We start from the raw sequence: 22,905 nt of genomic DNA, 5'->3' as shown, positions 1-22,905 counted from the left end.
ATAGCTGGGGGAGAGGTGAGTCAGAAAACTTAGCAGCTCCACAAGGTCTGTGATGTGTGTCAGGGAGTTTGCTTCCAGCAGGGCACTGAGAATCAGAGGGCCTAAGGGGAGTTGAGCTAAGGACCTTATGGAACCTTAAGGATCCTCAAGACAATGAGTTTCTCTTTGGGAAAATGGAGAACCAGATAATTGATTTAAGATTATATGTACTGAATGGAAAAATGGTTTAGAGTTGAGATAAAATGTTATGACAGTATTTTCAAACTGAAGTGTCTGGACTAGGCACATAAATAAAACTAGTATAGGTTTTAATGATACTCAGCATACCATTATTCAGAGAGGAAATGTGGTCCAGTAAGAGTGAGCATTGGGTTGGGAGATGTGTTTTATTCCCAGATCTACCAGTGCCTTGCTGTGTCACTTTGCGTAAATTATTTAATCTGATTCTGCCAGTTTCCTTAGCTTTAAATATGGAGCTAATGATACTTGCCTTCTTGTGTGAAATGCTGTCAGATAAAAGATGGATTAAATGTTATACCTTATTGAATAGGGCCCAAATCTGCCCATCTTATTCATTGTCTTCACTTAAAATATTGCATAAAACCACCTCTGTCCCATTTTTATGATGACCCAGGCCATCTTTGCTGCCATTTATCTGCAAGGGACAGTGAGGTAGGATACGCCAAAATAATGTGATTGGTTTTCTCCCTTGGATTTGGATAGTGATGTTTCTCTCATAGATGTGGTTTTGCCTGGCTGAAGGTTATATAGGTTTTAAACCTAGTTCTCCACCAAGCCACTCAGATTGCTCCTGTTTATTTTTGATAAAGGTGTCATTGCTTAGCGTATCAGCCGTAGCATCTTTGCCCTTTATACCCTTTTGAGGAGTCTCTCTGAAATAATCAGCAGAAATAGTCAAATTCACTGGAAATGGAATCACTCAGACTGTGTGGAGTAGTCTTTAAATTTAGATTAAATAACTAGTGCAAGACCATAAAATCCTATTTATTCTTAATGGTACTGCACTTTCATGGAAAATGTGATTATATACTTTAGTGGCAGAAAGCTTACTCAAGATCATTGAATCAGACCTATGACAAAAGCTTTCAGTTTGGATACAGATCTCGTAGTCTGGATGAATACCAAACTGCGATCAAAGATGGGGGGGAAAATTCACTGATTTAAGCAATCATGCTGCAGGTATGTATTAAAATATTGTTATGAAAAACAAATTGTGTTGTTTTTCATTCAAAATATCTGAATAATATTAAATTATTTAATCTTGTTTTCTCGTGGCACAAACATCCTCTTGTTTCTCTTTAATATGAATATACTGTTTGTGAAAGTTGCCAAGATAATAACACTGAAAAATAAATTTATTGTTTACCTAAAAAGTGGGGAGCAGCCATGAAAACTGGCCCCACACTGCCCATGCATCTTAATTCTTGTTCTGGGGAGACCTTCCTGGGGTGACACTGCTATTTACTCTGTGTAGCTCGTCATTCTTTCTCTGTTCTGATGAAACAGCTGAGAAGATGCCAGTTTTGGCAGTGATCATGTGGAGTGGCTGCACACTCTTATCAGTCAGATATGGAACCTTATCTTTAGCTTGGAAGTGGACATTGGGAGCATAATAAGCATACTTCTTTCCCGGTCCAGCCCCTGGCTAATCCAGGGGTGGGGGCCACTCACCCACAGAAAAATCAGTCAAGAGCCAGATGTAAGTGATTAAAAAACCTCACAGACATGGCTGATAAGCAGGAAAACAAAGAGACACTTCACTCATGCAAGTTGGGGAACCAGGATTCCCCTCTCACTCCAGCCCAAGGGGGCACCAAGGCCCAGGACTTTTCAGGGATGGATTAACTCTTTCGGGGACCCATGACTAGTAGATTTTCGAGGCCCCCTGGGCTCTGAATTGGGGCCAAGAATGAGTGATTCTGTTTGTGGGAGAGGGCCACTGGGGAAGGGGCTAAGGTTGGAGGTGCAGGATCTGGATAGAAGGTAGGGTTCAGGAGCTGGATGAGGGTCAAATGCAGGGTCTGGAGGCAGATAGGGCGTGGGACCAGGCTTGTGGTGTTGGGTCTGGGCAGAGGGTATGGGGCAGGAGGAGGTTAGGGGTGCCAGGTCTGGATGGGAGAGTGCAGGAGGGGACTGGGAAGGGAGGGGGAGTCAGAGTGGGAAGAGGGTGCAGGAGCAGCCCTGAGGGTCTGGGCCAGTGGGGGCAGGTATTGGGGTGCCTATCTGGCACAGATTCTGTGGGGGGCACACGTGGCTCTGCACGGCCATGTCCAGGTAGGCATCATCCTCCACTGCTCGAATTGGCTGGAATTCCCAGATAACGTGAGCGATGGAGTGGAGCCTGCAAGCAGTTCAGGGGACAGAGCCTCCCTGTGCTGCCATTCCTAGTGCAGAGCTGCTTCCTCCCCCACCAAGCAGAGCCTGTGGGTCAGATGCTGACTGCGGCTAGCCTTGATCCAGCCCATGAGGCTTAGAGTCCCTCCTCAGCTGCAGGGAGGTGGTGCTCCAGTCATATAGGCTGGGGGAAGGGGGACACTGCCATAGGTTCCCCACCCCTGGTCTAATCCAAGAAGAGATCAGATTTCCCCACTACTCTCCCACTTGCATAGTTGAACCAGCCACAATGATTTTCTCTAAAAGGTTCTTGCACACAGAGTACTCTAAAAATGCTCTAGAAGCTCTTGCTGTTCATCTGAATGACCAATGTGCTTATGACTAGGGAGAACAATATAACTACATTGTAGCTGCAACCGTTGATGGTTTGGTCGCTATATCCTCTGCATCAACCCCATAGATTACTTCCATTCATTGTTTAATAAAACCACATCATACAGGTGGTGAAAGCAGAACACTAAATCACTGGTAACAAAAAAATCCAGTCAGAATCCCTTCAACAAAGGCACAAAGACTTCTTACAGGAATACACAATTGCCAGGCTAGAAATGAAGAGAACCTCTTCAACTGTGCCTCAGAAGCTGCAAAGTCACAACTAGCAAAATTGTTCTGTAGTGTGAACTGGGTAATTACTCAAGACTGCATAGCCTGGATGTCAGACACACTACAGCAAAGAGCTCTCAGCTTACCTCACAGCAAAGATAAACTGAATATAAGCCAAACTCCCTGGGACCGAGGACAGCAAACCAGAAGACGAAGCATAGGCCTTTACTGAATTTGGCCAAGAATGGAAATAAAGGGAGCTTAGGACACGTGTAGAATGAATTCTTGTCCCTCCTGCTAGTGAAAACCGGTGACAAGCAGCTGGGCTAGTGCTTGTGAGTGTGATCATTGCCTCCTTCACAGAGAGAAACTGACTAACCCCTCTGAAGAATCTAATTGTGAGCCTAGTCCTCAAGAAATGAACACGGACTCTCTCTCTTCCTGTCTTCCTTGCTTAGCTGAAGGGTTGGAAAGATAGCTTCAAGCAAACTCTCATGTCCAGAATATCAAGAGACACTGTCCTCCCTTGATGGCTTAAGACCAGGGACATGACACAGAGACTGCACCAGTAGGAATGACACATGACATCTTATTGACAACAGTGGAAGTAAACCAAGCCCAGTGTCTTGTACTGCTCAACCTCTGTACAGATTTCCGCAGTCACTCAGGCTGTGTTTAGATTGTCAAGAATTTTCAGCAAAAGATACACAACTTGCACATTGCAATTTGTATATCTTTTGCCAACAGTTCTGTCGGGAGTGGTTTTCCTGACATTTGGCATGTCCACATGAGGCCAAATGTGAGGACACCCCCTTCTGTTGAGACATCCCTTCTTCCTTGTGGAATGAGGTAGGCAGGGATATCTACAGAATGCTCCTAACCATCACATCTCTTCAGAGAGACCTGCAGTCTGGACACACACTCTGACAAAACTTCAGACATTTGGTCGACGGAAGCCTGCAGTCCAGACACAGACATAGTGGTGTTGATTCAGGGAGAAGGTCTAATCAGGATAGCTAATGCAGCACCCATGTTGTGTCTACACTGCATGCTAATCTGGCTTCTGCCTCAGGGTTGAATCCATAATCCCCTTTTGTCCACGTATAAATCATTCTGACTCCGCAGGTCAGCAACACTGAAAACCTGGGTCATAAAATTCTTCTAGAGAGCCAGTCAGTGTCCAAGTCCTGCTGATACAAGCTCTGTCATTTTGCAACATGGACACACATGAAGCTGCAGAACTGAGTGAGAAGGTCTACATAGTACAGTATGCACAGATTAGCACGGATGTGACAGCCGGGTCCAGAAGTTGTAAACCAAGATTTATAATGTAGCTGGAATGGGAAACACCAAATCCACAAAAATGGGTCCACAGACCTGAGTTTAATGCGTAATGTAAATATACCATACTGGCTTCAAATCATTCCGCAAAAGAGAATCCGGAGAGATGTAGTAGGCAGCTGCTCCTCTTACCAAAAGCCTTCAGATACAGAGGTCAACAGCAATCAATACTGTCTGATTTCTTCAGTATCTGTATGAAAGCTTTAGAAGATGATGTACAACATGGGCTCTGTTGTCAGCAATATATTGACATAGCAAAACTATGTCTACACTTGCCATCCTTCGAAGAAGGCATGCTCGTCAAGCTGATGGGATATTACCAATGACAGTTGCAAAAGTATTCCAATGTCTGACCAGACCAGGATAAGGAGAAATATAGTTGCTCAAATAACGTTGGTGGAAAGAAGAAATCACTTCAGAGACGGAGCCAGAGCATTATCTCATCTTCCACTGAAGGCATCTGCGCTCCATTCAGCAAAGTAAAATGAATCCTCAGGATCGTACAGGAGTCATCATCAACCCTAAACAAACAGGCAATTACGGAAGCAATAGATGCCCTAAGCAGGACAAGATTCTTAGAACTGCCAATTGAGAAATGACCTATCATTAGGAGATGTGAGCCCTAAGTTGACATATTGCAAAGAATAGTCCAAGACCTGCCTTCTTGTAAAAGCCTTCCATGCAATGACTGAAGACAGTGAAAAAAGTGGGCGCAAGCACATGCACACACTGACAGAGAAACAATGGAAGCAAAACTACCTCACCTAGGAGTGGTGAAGAGAAGAATATACTGTGATGTCTGTCAAAAATTTCTGTGAAAATCTGCTGTATTTGGCACCTAGACAAACACTGTGATAGGTGCACTAGGTAAGTTAAAGAGAAGAATAAACTGAAAGATCACATCAGGGAGACCCATTCCAAAAAGGCTGCAAATTTAAGGACAAAAGTACAAATTTAGGTAACTAAACATTTAGTCTCATGAATTTACTTATGCCTTTACCTATAGGGGACAGTTAATTTGTGTGTCCTGGAATAAGTTTTTATTTTCAAAAGATATGCATAAAATGTTATTTTAGATTCCTGGAACAGAGAGGCTATGTCTGCACTTGCCCCTTTTTCGAAGGAGGCATTCTAATCAAGCTGATGGGATATTACCAATGAAGTGCTGCGATAAATATGCAGCACTTCATTGAGCTAATTCTCCCCTGCAGCAACTTCAAAGTGTCAAACTTCAAAGTGCTGGCATGCTGTGTACCCATGGGCACTTTACTCCCCAAAGACACTTCGAAGTAGCTCTGGCACTTTGAAGTTTGACACTTGAAGTTGCCACAGGGGAGAATTAGCCTAATAAAGTGATGCATATTCATCGCAGCATTTCATTGCTAATCTCCTATCAACATAAGTTTACATAAGAATGGCCATACTGGGTCAGACCAAAGGTCCATCAAGCCCAGCATCCCATCTGCCGACGGTGGCCAATGCCAGGTGCCCCAGAGAAGGAGAACAGAAGACAAGTGATTTATCTCCTGCCATCCATCTCCTGCCCTTGTTATGAAGGCTAGGGCACCATACTTTATCCCTGGCTAATAGCCATTTATGGACCTGACCTGCAAAAATTTATCAAGCTCTTTTTTAAACCCTAATAGAGTCCTGGCCTTCACAGCCTCCTCGGGCAAGGAGTTCCACAGGTTGACTGTGCGCTGTGTGAAGAAAAATTTCCTTTTATTAGTTTTGAACCTACTACCCATCAATTTCATTTGGTGTCCCCTAGTTCTTGTATTAACCTGATTAGCATGTATCATGTATCATGTAGCATGTAGCATGTATCAACCTGATTAGCATGGCGCCTTCGAAGAAGGGGGCAAGTGTAAACATAGCCAGAGAGAAAGAGAGAGTAGTGGGTACAACACGATAAATACCAACATGATTCAGATATGAAGTGGTGAAAGACTACAGTTCCTAGTGTTGATCACCAAGCTGTTCAGTTCTATTTTCTTGGCTCATTTTCTGTTTCTCCACATGAATAATTTTACTCGATAAAGTAATCCACCTTCCTTTTCTGCCATAACACAGAGATGGGAAATTCCAACAATGTCAGATAAAAGGAAAAGGCAAACCTCGGTGCAAGGTGTACACACAAACAATTACAGAAAATGCTGGAACATTTTAAAATAGGATTGTGTGTAAGTTACTGCAGCCCAGGAGCCCTAAAACTGATGCATTATCCACTAATATATAAAACAAGTGTAACAATTACAGTTCTATTCAGTAACATCATCTGAAGGCCTGAATAAAAATGCAGTCCCCTGATGCAAATATATAGAGGCTTATGCTCATGTTTGCTCTTCCTTTGTTCTTTTAATTTTTTAACAGTTTTTACTATCTGCATTTCAATAGTCTCTAGAGAACTATTTCACATTGCGGTAGACGTTGTACAAGCATTTAAACAACAGAGTACCTGCCCCAAACAGCCCACAGCATACAACAGTGATAAGGTTTAAGAGGTGGAAGGAACCAGCAAAAGAGGAGGGTGGAGAGGAAGGGGAGGGTGAAGTAACAGTAAAGTGAAAATTGTGCATAATGAACAGCTGTTCCAACTTACCACATGACTAACCATTGTTTAGCTGGCAGTGTGTTAAAGGGCCCCCAGATCACAAGGAAAGCCATCACCATAATAGAAGGCATTTTCACACCTGGCTCCAAAAATATTGACATATTTGTCTCTACTATTGTTTTCTGTATCCCTGCACAGATGGATACCTGCAACTGTTCTCTCCTGATAGAACTACACATACTCTGACTGGCACCAGACATCTTTGTAAAATTTTTAGCATCTTGCCCGCACCATCTTTCTGTTCATCCTCTTGCTGTCATGCTCCATTTCACAAATCCACAAAGCTTTCTAATATTCTTGTGGCTCTGTGCACAGATGAAGTGCACAGTCACATGTTATTCCTTTGTCTCAACATGGGAGGGATTTGATGTCAATGTTATTAGTTTTATGCCTTGCTCTACCAGCTGCTTTCATGCATATTATAGATCTCTAGCACTTTTAAGCTTCTTCAGGTGTTCTCAGATATAATGTCCGTTATGTATTTTAGACAATATTATTGTACCCTACAATACAGAGAAAAAATAATCATTTTCTCCTCTAGTCTAGTTTTACTCATGCCATAAGTTCTACCTCTGATCATTGGAACAGGCCTCTACAAAACTTGGATTTTCCCTTTCTTTCCCTTTGCAAAGAAGTCGTCTTCTCTCTACAGGCATAACTAATAATTTTAACACTTTCCCATTAGACCTAGCACTAGACTGTGACATTTAGCTGTAGGTGTATGTTGGGAGCAGTGTACAGCACAATGTTCTGTGGAGATCACTGAATGGCATTGTGTAGAATGCTTCTCAGTGTGTGCGCATGTCAGGAACACAGCCCCGTAAGGCATAAATTTTACTCCCCATGGTGATATATTTGTGGCCAGTACTGAGGGAAGGATGCAGCCACAGGTCCATCCACTCCCTGCTCGTTTTGACTGACTGTTCTGAAGAGCAGCATCTCTGTAGCAGCCCCTGTCCTCCCCCAAGTGCGATTTCAACAAGCTTTTAAGCAAGACATACAAGGGTTGGGGGGCCCTTCTTTCTTTTCCACCAGTCAGAACATAGCCCTAGAACTGCAGGGTAAAAGTTTGGTCCTGAATGTACTTGTAATGTACTTAAGGTACTTGTTAATTATAATTACAGACAACTGTGGCTATTATTTTATGCCATTGTGACTTTTAGCAATATAGTAGCTACTTCATAAATGGACATACAAGTTGCAGCAATAACACAGCAATGATTCTGTAATTAGGTTTGGTTTCTGACTACATTAAGCCTAATTATACCCCTTTTACATATTTTTAGACAATTCAAATAGCTTATCATGACAAACATCAACATATTTTATACCTTATGGTGAGTTTTTTCAATAATGAGATCTCAACTTACAGATCTAACAGCCCCATGTCTAAATGCCAAGATGCACATACATACAATTGTAAAATACAACTTCAGAGGAGGTGGAGTGGAAGATGGACACCTGAATCTGGGCTGCCCCCTGCCTTTAGCTTCATGGGGAGCTAACTCTGAAGGCTTTTTTGTCTTTCTAGGGAGTTAATTCTCAAGACTGCCCTGTAGGGAGTAGTCATGTCCCCATTTTGCCCATCCCAAATTCTATCTGGTCTTTTACAACATAAGTATGACAGTGACTAAGATAATTCTTGAGGCTATACAGATTCATTCTACGACACCAATGTTTTAATGCATCTTCTAGCCTAATCAGAGAATGTTACTGAATGGGGATGAGGCAGGATTCAGGAAATCTAGGAGGGAAATGCATGTCGCCTTTCTATCATGGAGTCTGAGGTTCCTGGCAGCCCATGGTGCAGCGGAGATTCGAGGGCCCATATGTGGATCTTCCACTATATAGTTTCCCCTGGCATTCCCTCATGTAGCTGCAAGTTGCATGGAGGCTACCTTGGTCTAACAGCACAAGTATGGAATGGCTGTCTTACCATAAAGCGACTGAATGCCTGCGGGGAGAGAAAGGGAGACACCATTCCACTCATGGCTTCTTTGGCTGAAAGCAGGTGCCAAGGTTTGAGATTAAGGAAGTCAGTAGCTCTCCATTCTTCATGTTGTAAATCTGTAGTCTCAGTTACACAACATGGCTTTCCATTTGCATATACACAGCATTTGGGTCATCACCTACAGCCCCCAACTCAGACCACTGCAACGAATTATTAAAGACCTACAACCTATTCTTAATCAGGATGCTACACTCCAGGAGGCCCTGGGTGACATGCCTGTTCTCTCCTACAGACAACCTCCCAACCTCATGAGGATTCTTACTAACAACCACAGTCTATACCCCAGGAACACCAGTCTTGGAACCTTTCCCTGCAACAAAGCCCGCTGCCAGCTTTGTCCACATATCTTCTCTGGAAATACCATCACTGGACCTAACCAGGTTACTCACAGAATCACGGGCACTTTCTCATGCTCCTCTACTAACATCATATATGCCATCATGTGTCAACAATGCCCAGATGCTTTGTATATTGGACAGACTTCTAACTCCCTTAGACAAAGGGTCAACGGGCACAAAACAGACATCAAAACACTCCAGATCCACAAACCAGTTAGTCAACATTTTAATGGAATGGGGCATTCTGTCAATGACCTCAAGGTATGTGTGTTACTGAAGAGAAATTATCGCACCGTTTTAGAAAGAGAAGTGGACGAGCTGACTTTTCTATTCAAATTCGGCACATTAACACATGGTTTAAATCGTGATGGGAACTTTCTGAGTCACTATAGGGGCTCGTCTGCATACTTGGCTCAATCTAATTCTTGATCTTCCCCCCCACCCCTCCACTCTCTGCTTTGCTCACCTTGATTATCTTTTTCTGATTTGTCCTCCTTGCTTACTGTTTTTGGTTCTCTGTGTCTTAAATATTGAGTCTGTTCTGGTCTGGCTATGGTCTGAAGAAGTGGGTCTGTCCCACGAAAGCTCACCTAATAAACTATTTTGCTAGTCTTTAAAGTGCTACTTGACTGCTTTTTGTTTTGATAGCATTTGGGAGTTTCTAGAAACCCTTTTCTCCCTTTAAATTGGAAGCTTAGATTCAGCAGAAACTATTGAGTGAATGCCCCTTTCAGAACATTGTTTCCTATTTGACACAGACAAAGAGGTGAGTTGATTTGTGGAGCATAGATCTCAAAGTAGTTGAAAAACTTGTGCAATAAGGTGAAACTAATAATAGTTGGCACTTACAGAATGGTGTTCATCAGTAAGTCTCAAAACAATGTCTGGAGATTGTAAAATTAAAATAATGATGTTTACAAGGTTACTAAATAAGACATAGAGCAGTTAAATATCTTGTGCTGGGTCAAAAATGAAGTCAGTGGTAAAATCTGGAATAAAATGACGTAAATGTCACCACAATTGACATCAACTTAGATTACACAGATATAAAACCATATCTCAGAACTTTCGGCCCTGTGCCCAGGCTATTAGACCACAATTGCCTTTCTTTTCAAATATAAAAACAGCACATATATTACATTGGATTTTTTGTTAAGACTGAAGGCAGTATAGGCCTGGAACTGCATATGCAGCTTCCATTTGTGTCCACGCAAGGGTGCAAATTCAGTTTTTTGCACACAGCTTTGTACACTCTCTCTTATGCATATATATATATATATATATATATATATGTATAAAAAATTTACTTTAACAAGCCTTTGGCTTGACTCCTGCTTATAAGGAGTAACTGAGTGGCCGTGCAGGATCACCTTCATTAAAGCAGGTGCAGCTTCCTGTGGTCTCCTCCTCATAACTTTGTACCTTATCCAAGGAATTTTGGTAACAAGATCAAACTCTGAGACTGCAGTAATGAAGTGACAACATATGTTCTATTGTATAAAAAGGTCTCTTTTAGATTGTTTATAGTTCTTATCCATGCAAACTATATTAATAATCTTATCCTGCTGAAAAAGGTATTTTCCAAACAATGCTATGTTAGTGATAACATTAGTGAAAAGCTATTAATAGGCTAACACTACATTTTTGAGTTTATCATTAAACTGTTAATGTGTAATTACTTTGATTTGTCTTTAGGAGGTGACAAATAGTAGTCAGCTGACAGTATCAAGCAGCAGCAGAGAAGCTGAACAGGATGAAGTGACCTCCAAAGGAACTCAGCTGGAAACATTTCAGATGGAAGAGGTTAAGTGCATCAATGTTCATAATTATGTCATCAAGCCACTGTTCTGAGATGCTGGTATTGGGACTGCACATTTATTTTGCTTTGTATATCTGTTACCACTGAGTATAACACAATTTTGATGTGCTAGGGGAAGGTTCTCTGATTCTCTGGTAGGCAGCCATTTTTAAATTGGTGTTTTGTGAGTGTTGCTTCAGTGTGTTAATTAGTTGGGGTTTCATTCAGATTTTACCTTCATGAAGCATTTGTGCTGAGTGTCTGCATGCAAATAGAAAACTTTACATATTACACTAAGTCCTGTATTAAAATTTAAATTTTGTCCACAGGTTTCTGACTTTGAACAATCAACCCATCAGACAAACAGGGCTTCTAATTTCACTCAATATATTGATGAAACAGGTAAGAAAAACAGGAATATTTTAAGCATTAGAATAAAGATTAAGAAATGACAAACAGCAAATATACTTGTTCACACAAAATACTATTGTTGGGGGTGAATATGGGCCTTGTAATTTATTTCTGTTCAGCAAAACACATTTTAATGGGATTTAAGAAGCACGTGCTTATTTAAGCACCCAAAAAAGTGCTTTGTAAATATGGTGGACTCTAAGCATGTGTTAAGTGATCTACCTATTGGAGCCTTTAATAAAGCCATTCTCCTCACATATTGTTCAAGCAAAAGCTCATGTATGCAAATATTTTGTAAATAGTGAATAAGAAAGTGTTGAAGTAACAGCTCTGAAGAAAATTAAAATATTGCAAAAGCTGATATTTCAATATTCCACCACTTCTAATCGTGACATTAATCCAATGAAGACATTGCAAAACAATGTGGTATGTTACTCTGCAATTGTTATATGATTTTCTGTGTCTTCTTCTGAGGGATCCTTCAGTTCTGTAAGATTTGGTGCAATTGATTTAGTTTAATAAATCTTTTAAACCACTTTGCACTGTTAGAAAATTACAAGAAAATGGTAGGATTAGAAAAACTCTTTTGTTCTTTTCTCATTGCAGTAGTCAATGCAACTATAAATGAAGAGATCCCAAAGATTTCAACACAGTTTTTAAAACAGCATTTTGAAAAGACATCCCAGGAGAAGTCTCTTCTCTCAGACAAAGAGACTGGAACGCCTGCAAAGCATACAAAGGTCTGTGTTTTTAATAAGAGAAATTAGGTCTCTCTGGGCACACTAGGGCCGTGTCTACACTAGCCCCAAACTTCGAAATGGCCATGCAAATGGCCATTTCGAAGTTTACTAATGAAGCGCTGAAATACATATTCAGCGCTTCATTAGCATGCGGGCGGCCGCGGCACTTCGAAATTGACGCGCCTCGCCGCCGCGCGGCTCGTCCCGATGGGGCTCCTTTTCGAAAGGACCCCTCCTACTTCGAAGTCCCCTTATTCCCATCTGCTCATGGGAATAAGGGGACTTCGAAGTAGGCGGGGTCCTTTCGAAAAGGAGCCCCAACGGGACGAGCCGCGCGGCGGCGAGGCGCGTCAATTTCGAAGTGCCGCGGCCGCCCGCATGCTAATGAAGCGCTGAATATGTATTTCAGCGCTTCATTAGTAAACTTCGAAATGGCCATTTGCATGGCCATTTCGAAGTTTGGGGCTAGTGTAGACACGGCCTAGGAGTGTTAAAATTAGCCAAATTGTTTTATTGATTTTGATAATTCAGTAGATTTTGAAAATAAATATAACATTGTAGAAATGGTGGGAGCATAGGTGGGCTTGGAAACTGCACACATGAAGTAAGAAGTAATGATAATTATATCAAGTAAATCTAACAAATATATTTATTTAATAGGATAAAATAAAATTAAAGGTTTGTAAAAAATCTTTTTTTCCATTGTCTTCCTCTGCTGCATGCAATCTTCTCTGTTCTTTGACTCTTTTTAAAAAATTCATGTTATTTTTCTTCAAAAATTTTGGTAGACACTTTCATTCGAGGTAAATGCAGTGAATATCAATTTAATCAATTAATGGAACAAATATGAAAATAAATGGTACTACGTGCATTAGCTGCAGCAGAGAAAGTAAGGCTGCAAGATCACTGTGCATCTCTTCAAAAGAAGTACATTGGCTTCTGTGTCCTTTAAGATGAGTACTACAAGGCTCTGAGCAACTCTGGGAGGTGCTGGGCCCCATCATCTCCCATTGCTCAACATCTTGCAGCACTTAGCCCTTTGAATAGGGCAAATAAAAGCTGTGATCTTAGAACTGATTTCTTACACATACTACTTTTGTCCCCTAAAGATTGAAAATGAGTTCCAAGAAATCGTATTGCCTTCTGCAGTCAGCTTCTCTTCTGCTACCACTGCTTCTGCAAGTAGAATATATGAAACTTCGGAGACACGAAAAACAAAAGAACATGGAACTGCTGCTGCTGCTGTTATAGCTTGCACCAACTCACCCAAATATGGAAGTGCAGAACAGTTTTCCCCTCCGTCCCCACCAAACGTAATGCAAGCAGCAGCAGAAATGAAACAATATTCCCAGTCCCCTGAACTGTCCACCTCTTCAGCACAGCCCACAATCCCCAAAGATTTGTATTCAAAGCAAAGAAATTTATATGAATTAAAACGTTTATACAAACATATTCACCCAGAATTAAGAAAGAATTTAGAAAAGCAGTATTTTAATGAAGTTTCTGAAATTGTATCTAGTAAGGTTGAAAAAGGCAGCTCTGTGTCAGGAGATGTACAGCAAACTAGATATGTCTTTGAAAACCGTGGTAGTAGCCCTCAGAAATGTATGAGCCCTGAGAGAGAATACCTAGAATGGGATGAAATCCTAAAAGGAGAGGTTCAGTCTATGAGATGGATCTTTGAGAACCAGCCTTTAGATTCAATCAAAGATGAATCTTCTGAATTTAGCAATATTAAAAGCATTGCAGATCAAGAAATCATTGCAGGTGGAGATGTAAAATATACTACCTGGATGTTTGAAACACAGCCTATTGATTCACTGGGTACACATTCTTCAAAATGTGCAGGAATTACAGACAGAATTCCAGATTTAGCTAGAGGAGATGTCCGCACAGCAACATGGATGTTTGAAACCCAACCGTTAGATTCAATGAATAAAATTCATCATGACAGTGAACAAGATGAAACGTTGATTAAAGAAATTTCTGGAGGTGATGTCAAAACTGTGAAGTACATGTTTGAAACCCAGCAACTGGATAAACTTGGGCAGCTCTACTCAGTGGATGAAGTTAACTTGCTCCAGCTCAAATCTGAGCTTAAAGAGATAAAGGGAGATGTGAAGAGAAGCATAAAGCATTTTGAAACCCTACCAATGTATGTGATTAAAGACAGTTTAGGTCAAATGCTGGAGATTAAAACTGTTCATCGAGAAGACATTGAAAAAGGAGATGTTAAAACTGCACGTTGGATGTTTGAAACACAGCCCCTAGGTATGATTAACAAAGATTCGGCAGAAATTAAAGTTGTTCGCGGAATCTCTGTGGAGGGAAGCATGAAAGGGGGTGTGCACAAGGCAAAGTGGGTATTTGAAACACAGCCTTTGGATACCATTAAAGAGGACTCAGGTGTATCTGTCATTGAAAAGGAAACTATTCTAGGGGCTGATGTCAGTAGAAAATGCTGGATTTTTGAGACTCAGCCTCTTGATACCCTAAAAGATAACGTTGACACAATTCATCCACCACCCGAAGAAAAAATAGGAGGTGATGTGAGCACTACTAAACACTTATTTGAAACACTGCCAATAGATGCTTTAAAGGATAGCCCAGATGTTGGGAAGCTTCAAAAAATGGTTGCCACTGAGGAGGAAAAAGGTAATGTGAGCCATCAAAAATGGATTTTTGAGACTAAACCTCTTGAACAGATCAGAGAAGAAAGAAAGGAATTTGTAACAACAGTGAAACTTGAAGAAGTTGACAGGGGAGATGTGATTAGCTGCAAACATATATTTGAATCAAGTAATTTAAGTAAATGTGATGAATCGTATAAAATCCATGTGGAAGGAATAAGGAAAGGAACTGTAGAGTTGAATAAAGCTCTTTTTGAAACAACTCCATTATATGCAATTCAAGATAGTCTTGGGAAATATCATGAAGTTAAAACGATTCGACAAGAGGAAGTTTTAAGAGGTGATGTCAGAAGCTGCAGATGGCTCTTTGAAACAAGGCCTCTTGACCAATTTGATGAGAGCATTAAAAAAATCCAGGTTATCAAAGGAATATCTTCACAAGAAGTAGCATCAGGTGACGTGAAAACAGCCAAATGGTTGTTTGAAACTCAGCCTCTTGATTCTGTTAAATATTTTAGCTCTTTAGAAAGTGAAGAAAGTAGAACAGAACAGACTACAGACATTATTAAAGGAGACGTAAAAATGTGTAGATGGCTGTTTGAAACTCAGCCAATGGAATCACTGTATGACAAGGTTGAGATAGTGACTGATAGTGAAGAAATACATAAAGGAGACGTCAAAACCTGTACTCAGCTCTTTGAAACCCAGCCGCTTGATGCAATAAAAGATGAATCAGAAACAAGAGTAGAATTACACACTGTGAATCAGGAGGATATTCAAGGAAGTGATGTCCGCACAGCATGTTTTCTTTTTGAGACAGAAAATCTGGAAAATATACAAGAAGAAAAAGAATTCAAACGAATAGCAGAAATTGATATTCAGCCTGGGGATGTTTCCACCATGAAATATAAATTTGAAAACCAGTCACTAGATTCCATACATTCCAGTTCAGAGGAAGTTTTGAAAAAAATTAAAATGGTACAAAGTGCAGATATACAGAAAGGAAATGTTCTACACTGTCGATGGCTTTTTGAAAACCATTCTATTGATGCAATAAAAGAAAACCAGGAAGATGGTACATTAGTTAGAAGTGTTACAGATGTACAGGCTGGGAATGTAAGAAAAGGCTGCTTTATATTTGAGACATTTTCTTTAGATCTGATTAAAGATGGATCTGCAGATACTAGCACCAAGAAAACTATTAGTGAAGAAGAAATAACAAAGGGAGATGTGAAACATTACAGAATGCTGTTTGAAACCCAACCACTTTATGCAATTCAAGACAAAGAAGGATATTATCATGAAGTGACAACAGTGAAAAAGGAAGAAGTTATTCATGGAGATGTACGTGGGACGAGGTGGTTGTTTGAAACAAAACCTTTAGGATCTATTAATGAATCAGATAATGTGTATGTTATTAGAGCTGTCACCCAGGAAGATATTCAGAAAGGAGATGTAAGCTCTGTCAGATACAAATTTGAAACACAGCCACTGGACAAAATTTCAGATGATGAAAGATTAATTGTGCCCACTATTGACAGCATCCAGGGTGGTGATGTAAAGGCCAACAAACAGTTGTTCGAGTCTGAAGTACTAAATAAATGCACACATATAAGAACTGCAAGCATCAGTGAAATCCAGCAGGGTAATGTTAAAACTTCCACTTGGTTATTTGAAACACACTCTCTAGATGAGATTAGAGGAGAGGGGTCAGAGTATAAAGATGTCAGGACGGTCACAAAGGAAGATGTGCAAGAAGGTGATGTTCAGCATACTGTGTGGCTTTTTGAAAATCAGCCTTTAGATTCCATTAAGGAAACTGATGAAAATGAAATAAAAATAACCAGGGAGGAAATTCCCCAGTCAGATGTGAAAACAACAACATGGCTCTTTGAAACAACACCTCTCCATGAATTCAATGAAAATAAGATCGAAAAGCAAGAAATTATAGGGAAAAGTGTCAGAGAGACTTTAAAAGAACTCTACTCTCACAAAGTCATTGAGTATCATGGAATCATTCTGGAGGCAGATGAAATTGGAGATGTCAGAATGGCAAAATATAAACTAATGAATCAAGAGACTCCTGAAATACAAAAGGAAGAGATTATTAGAGGGGACCTAGCAAACATAATGATGAATCTGCTGTCCAAAAAGAGCACTACCAAAAGAGAAATTACAGTAAATGAAGATGAAAAGGGCAATGTTGATTTGACCAAAGCTCAATTATTGAACAGATCAACAGATGTTTGTGTTGAAAAAGAAGAGATAGTGAGAGGTGATGTACAGGAAGCTATAAAAAACCTGTTTAGTCAGGATAGTTCTGTAAAACGAGGAATTTTAATTCAGGAAAATGAGAGAGGCGATATTAACATGACACTCTATTCTCTCCTTCACAAAAGGGATGACAATAAAATCCAGCGTGATGAAGTGATAGGTGGTGATGTGAAACATACTATTCACAACCTTCTTTCTTCTTCAATGAATAATGAAATATCTGAAAGAGCTAAAATAGATGATTCAGAGAGGGGCAATGTTCAGTTTTTCACAACATGCATAGAATCCGGAGCTTTGGATTACCTGAAACTACTCCAGACAGGGTCAACTGAAGAATTTACAACCAGGAAACAAGAGGAGGAGGAGGAGGAGGAGGAGGAGGACGAAGAAATAATTGGTGGTGATGTTGAAGGCACAAAGCTGCTATTAAAGAAACAGAACTTTCAGATTCAACGTACAGTTAATGAAAGTGACATCATTCCTGGAGATGTGGCTAATGCCATTAAAATTTTTATGACAGAGCCACAAAATACATCTTGTCATGTAAATAAACAAGATACTATAAAAGGTGATTTGAAAGCAACTTTAAATGCCCTCAGTCAGGCCATAAATCAGACAACAGTTACAGAAAAAGAAGAAATTATAAAAGGTGACCTTCTCACAATACTGAAATCTCTTAAAGAATCAGCCTATCAACTAAAAGAAACAGAGAAGCCTGATGTCATCCCTGGTGATATTAAGTGGACCATTGCGTCCCTTGAAAAAGCAATAACCACAAAAAATGAAGTTCTGAAAGGAGAGGTTGTTCGAGGTGACCTTGAGTCAGCATTAAGATCTTTAAAAGAGGCTCAGCAGTCTTTCAAGAATGGAGACAAAGAAGATGTAATCAGAAGAGACATTCAGCCTGCCGTACAAAACATTCTAGATGCGTCTTCTGAAAAGAAAATGGTACAGCATCACATAAGTGGTCCTGGAGATAAAAAAGGCACCATCCAGATGCAGCATATAGCTGAGCACCAAAGTAATGGGTCACGTAATCTGCAAAAGAATATAAAATCTGTCAATGAATGTCATGAGGATACACATGCTGAAAATGAGACTTTCCTCAGAGGAAGTATGCAAGGTACCAGAAAGATCCATTTAGAACAAGAACAGAGCACTGAGTCTTTTGATGTAGATAAAAAACAAATAAAGAGCTTATCAACTTCTCAACACATGCTCTTCAAAAAAATGGATGACTCAATGGATAAAAGTAAAGTCCAGGGCAATGTTAAAAAAGAAGCAAAACATATGCCCGGCCGGTCTTCTTTACAGGGTAAAATTAAGAGAGATACGAGATCAGAGACAAGTAGAGCTCTGAAAAAGGATAGCAGCAGCAGCTGTGTGCGGTCCACAGAAGAAATAGCTGAAAAGAAACAGAATGTCTTGCATGAGCATAAAGACAATGAATATTCCAACCTCAGCTGTCAGAAGGGGACAAGACAAAAAGCAAAAATGTCAACTGATGTTGATAGTTCCAAATCCAGAACTGCACAACAACTGATTAAAATGCCAGGAAGTGGGATTTCTAAGGTGAATGGCCATTTTCAAAAGCAAGTGATAAAGCAAGCAACAAAACAAGCTCAGCATTCTCAAGAGTTTTTTGCACAGAATGAAATAAACATTCAGCTGGGGCAAGCTGTAGTTTCCATGACAGCAGAACAAAATATAAACAACAAACAAGAAGTAAAAGTCACACAGGAAGCACAAAGTAAATTTAAAGAAACCGAAAGGAAGCAAAAGAGAGATGTTCATCAGCAAAATAAGGAATCTATAGTGCAATTGATAGGAAAGACTGAAATGGAAATGGCTAAATCAGACTTCCAATCTGCAGTGAAAAATCCTCTAAATCCAGCCAAGAATGCTGTGAGGAAAGATAAGCCAGAAATAGATTCCTCACCTACTCCACCCCCATCACCCCCTCCTCCTCCTCCACCACCACCATCAGCAGCAGCATCATATGAAATTGAATTTCCTCTGCCTCCTCCTCCACCTCCATTAATGATGTCATGTGATAGAGAGATGTTTCCTGTTTCATCATCTATGGACAAACCCAAAGCCGAGTTTGATCATTTTCCTCCTCCCCCACCACCAGTAGATGACAAACTTCAAAGTGAGTTTCTACATGCTCTCCCTCTGCCACCCCTAACTGCACCCCTGGTGATTCTTCCTACTTCTCAACCAAAGCAAAGGAAAGAACCTTTCCCAAAATATCCAGAACAGGCACTGCCTGAGCCACTGCAATTTAATGCCAGTGATAAAACATCATCAGGTAAACCAGCTGGGATTCCATCTACAAAGAAATTCCTCAAAATGGAATCTCATAAGGGGCTAGAAATGAACCAATCTAAAATGCCTTCAAAAACTGAACCAACTTTTCTTCAGATACACAGAAAAATTGATATGTCCAAAACAGAGGAAGAAAGCCAAAAATCCACAATTCTAGTGAATGGAGTTATCCATGAACAGAAACAGGAGACAACCCATACAAAAACAGAAGGAATAAAAAGGCCATCATCTGTTTCAGAAGTGATTAATTCTCCAGACAAAGCTATGCAGGATACACCCTTGGCTAAAAAAGGAGTGGGGTTTCCTCTTAAAAGATCTCCTTCCCTTCCAGCAGCACCAACACAAATAAATCCTAAACCATATGTCAGAAAATTTAAAACCCCTTTAATGATTGCTGAAGAAAAATATAGACAGCAGAGGGAGGAGATGGAGAAAGTGCAAGTCAAAAACTTTTGTCATGAGACTGTCAGAACAAACAGCAAGACTCAGGGAAGTCTAGGGCAAACAGAGTCAGTAAATTGTGTGCCATTACAAAAATCAAGAAAGCAGAATCAAGCTCCTTTACAAGGACCAGTTCCTTCTGAAACTCTAGAAAAAACTACACCCCCTGACTCTGACTTTCAAGTCAGTTTACCAGCAACTGCATCACATGGTGAAAAACAACTGTCTGCATCATTAATAGTATCATCAGCTGCTGAGCAGCTTCAAAACATTTTAAAAACCTCAGCAGAAGATGAAATTAGAAAAAAAGTACTGCAAGGTTCAAGGGATCTCACAAAACATAATTTATCTTGTCAAATGGAACAAATCCATCAAGAGCATATTTTGCATAAGACAGAGCAGCTGAAAAATGTGGAGCAGTTGCACGTGTCCAAAAATAAAATTATCTCCCCTCATTTCAAAGTTAAAACTATAAAGCTTCCAACTGTAGATCAAAGCTTACACGAAACACACAAAGATTCTGAGGCACATAAAAAACAGCAGGGAACTAATGTTCAAAATGTTGCCAAACAACAAAATCAGGAAAAACAGAGAGAGGACATCAGTACTACCATTAGGGAAAAGCACAACGTTGCAAAGGATTGCCAGAAGCATGTTGATGTAAAGGTGTTGAGACTAAAACCACCTTTAAAGTACATAGAAAATAAGCAAGAAGTAAGCCAGAAAGATTCCAGTGAGATGAAACAAAATTTAGTTAATGAGAAAGAAACAGAAAAAAGAGAATTCAGGCCTGAGAAAGACTCGCTGGGTAAAGCTGAAAATCAGAGCCAGATATTAGTTTGTCCAAAAGAAGAAAAAGTAATGATTCCGAAAAAACAAGATCGGCTTAAGAATAAATCAACAGAGAAAGTCGTCAAGCAAAAGGTATTTGATACACACTATGACTTACAGACTGCAGTTGCTGAGCAAAAAAAAGTGTGTGTTTCTGAAAATAATGCTCAAAACAAAAAGTTATCCCAACAATATAATTGTCTGCAACAGAGAGAATGTGTCAAAGACAAGGATATAGAAAAAAACCAGGTCCTTTCAAAGAAGGCAGATCCAAAACAAGAGATTACACAAAGCCAACCTTTATTTTCTCTATCAAAAGGATCACAGGTGAAGGATGAAATATGTGCAGTAGACATATTAGAATTCTTAAGGCAACGGGAGGAACTGCAGCAAGTTTTGTTCAGAGTGAAACAGTTCGAAGAAGAGCCAAATAAAAATGGCATGAAAGCATTTCAGACATTTTTATGCAATATCCCAGTATGGCTGATTGACCAAGAAAGAAAGAAATATATAGCTCATATTGTAACAGAAGATAATTTAGAAAAGATGAAAGAAGAGCTATCAGATATTAAAGATCAAGCCGTCAAAATCCTAGCTTCATGTGAAGATACGATCCAGACAGCTATGATGTCCACAAAAACAGTGAAATCCAGAAATGACTCACTTAGTTCTAGAGGCTTGTCTCAGAAACGATCAAAAATCAGCATTGACTCCAATAGAAGAGATACACATCAAATGAAAGAGGTTATGAAAGAAGAAATAGTGAACCATGGGATTATGCAGCAGTCCAGTGGAAACAGACAGACAGAATTCAAAACTTCTCCAGCATTGAGAATGCGGTCGCCATCACCTACTTATATAATAATTGAATCTAAAAGGACAGAATCGCCTCTCCGGGAAGTGCACTCTTCATCTCCCATCCAAAGAGCAAGTACTCCTGTGTCTCCCCCACCTCACAGATCTGCAACACCAGCACCTAGAATTCATAGGCCAGCCCCTTCCCTCTCTCCTCCAAGGAGCCATTCCGAACAGCTGGCTAAACTGAAAGGCACCACAGCGAAGTTGTCTCAAGGAATAACACAACACCGGGCTGTAACATCAGTTCCAGTTGTAGAAAAAAGATCAGAAATTGTTAAATCTCCTGCAACTCTTCGTAGAAAAATTAGGATTGAAACACATGCTATGATGGACCCTTTATCCTCAGCAACTACACACACATCTCAAGTAACTGCTGGTACTGTAAAGGACATAAAAGAAATACATGAAGAAAATAGAAAAGCAGAGAAAAACACTGGTTATGAAGCTCCTGTAAACATTCCAGAATGCTTAACGCCACTTACAGTAAGTTTTAAGGTTCCTAAGATTGACCAGTCAGGGCTTACTCTTAGGTTTGAAGCATCGGAGCAAAGACGACATACAAAAAAGGAACCAGTTACAATAAATGAAAGAGCAGACTACGAAAGTGTAGATGAAATGGATACGCTATTAGGGAAATCAGAGGAGAATTCGGGATTTGATGAGAAAAGAGTTTTTGAAAGGGGTGAAATGAATAGCAAAAGAAAGAAAGAAAGATGCACATTTAGAAAGGATGAATTCGGACTAACATCTCTGAAGAATCAAAAGCAAAAAGATAGCTTCCAAGACTCTCCTTTCAAACAGCCAAGAGACCCAAAGGAAGGTATCTCTTATAAACAAAAGCAGTGTGACGTTAAAGAGCGCTCATTTGAACCCATAGTGTGTATGGAAGCAAAGTATCATACCGACCACGCTTCGGGTCTGGATAGAATTGCCAACACAGTCACTGAATCAAGGACTGCCATCATGACATCACATAGTGCTGATGGTGTACAGTCAGGATTTGGTTTCAAGCATGCACCTCCAACATATGAAGATGTAATCTCAGGACATATTTTGGATATTACTGCTGCTGATTCACCAGAAGAACTACTAAGGAATTTTCAGAAGACATGGCAGGAGAGTGAAAGAGTATTTAACAGTCTTGGCTACACAGTCTCAGATACTTCTGAAGCTGAAGTGAGAAGTAGCTTCCACCAGGAATCAGCATATATCAGTGGTAAATAAGCATGCAAAGTGTGATGAGACCTTAACTTTAAAAAAATACAATTCATCCTCAGTACATTGTGCAATTAATGAAAAGTGTGTTTATAAACAAAGTAACATAAAACTAAC

At 40.1% G+C, this 22,905-nt stretch overlaps 1 protein-coding gene across 3 annotated transcripts in view; it reads left to right on the top strand.

Moving 5' to 3' along the window:
- XIRP2 (xin actin binding repeat containing 2) overlaps window positions 1–22,905 on the top strand; it is an 83,360-nt gene that overhangs the window by 56,853 nt on the left and 3,602 nt on the right. For all 3 annotated transcript variants that reach the window (XM_075000979.1, XM_075000978.1, XM_075000980.1), the window contains exons 4-7: window positions 10,958–11,065; window positions 11,390–11,462; window positions 12,078–12,211; window positions 13,321–22,789. In XM_075000979.1, coding sequence (XP_074857080.1) covers window positions 10,958–11,065; window positions 11,390–11,462; window positions 12,078–12,211; window positions 13,321–22,789 — 9,784 coding nt within the window. The remainder of the gene's footprint in view (window positions 1–10,957; window positions 11,066–11,389; window positions 11,463–12,077; window positions 12,212–13,320; window positions 22,790–22,905) is intronic.

This window comes from Carettochelys insculpta, chromosome 8 (assembly GCF_033958435.1).
Source record: "Carettochelys insculpta isolate YL-2023 chromosome 8, ASM3395843v1, whole genome shotgun sequence".
NCBI lineage: Eukaryota > Metazoa > Chordata > Testudines > Carettochelyidae > Carettochelys > Carettochelys insculpta.
This window is presented reverse-complemented; position numbering and strand designations above follow the sequence as displayed.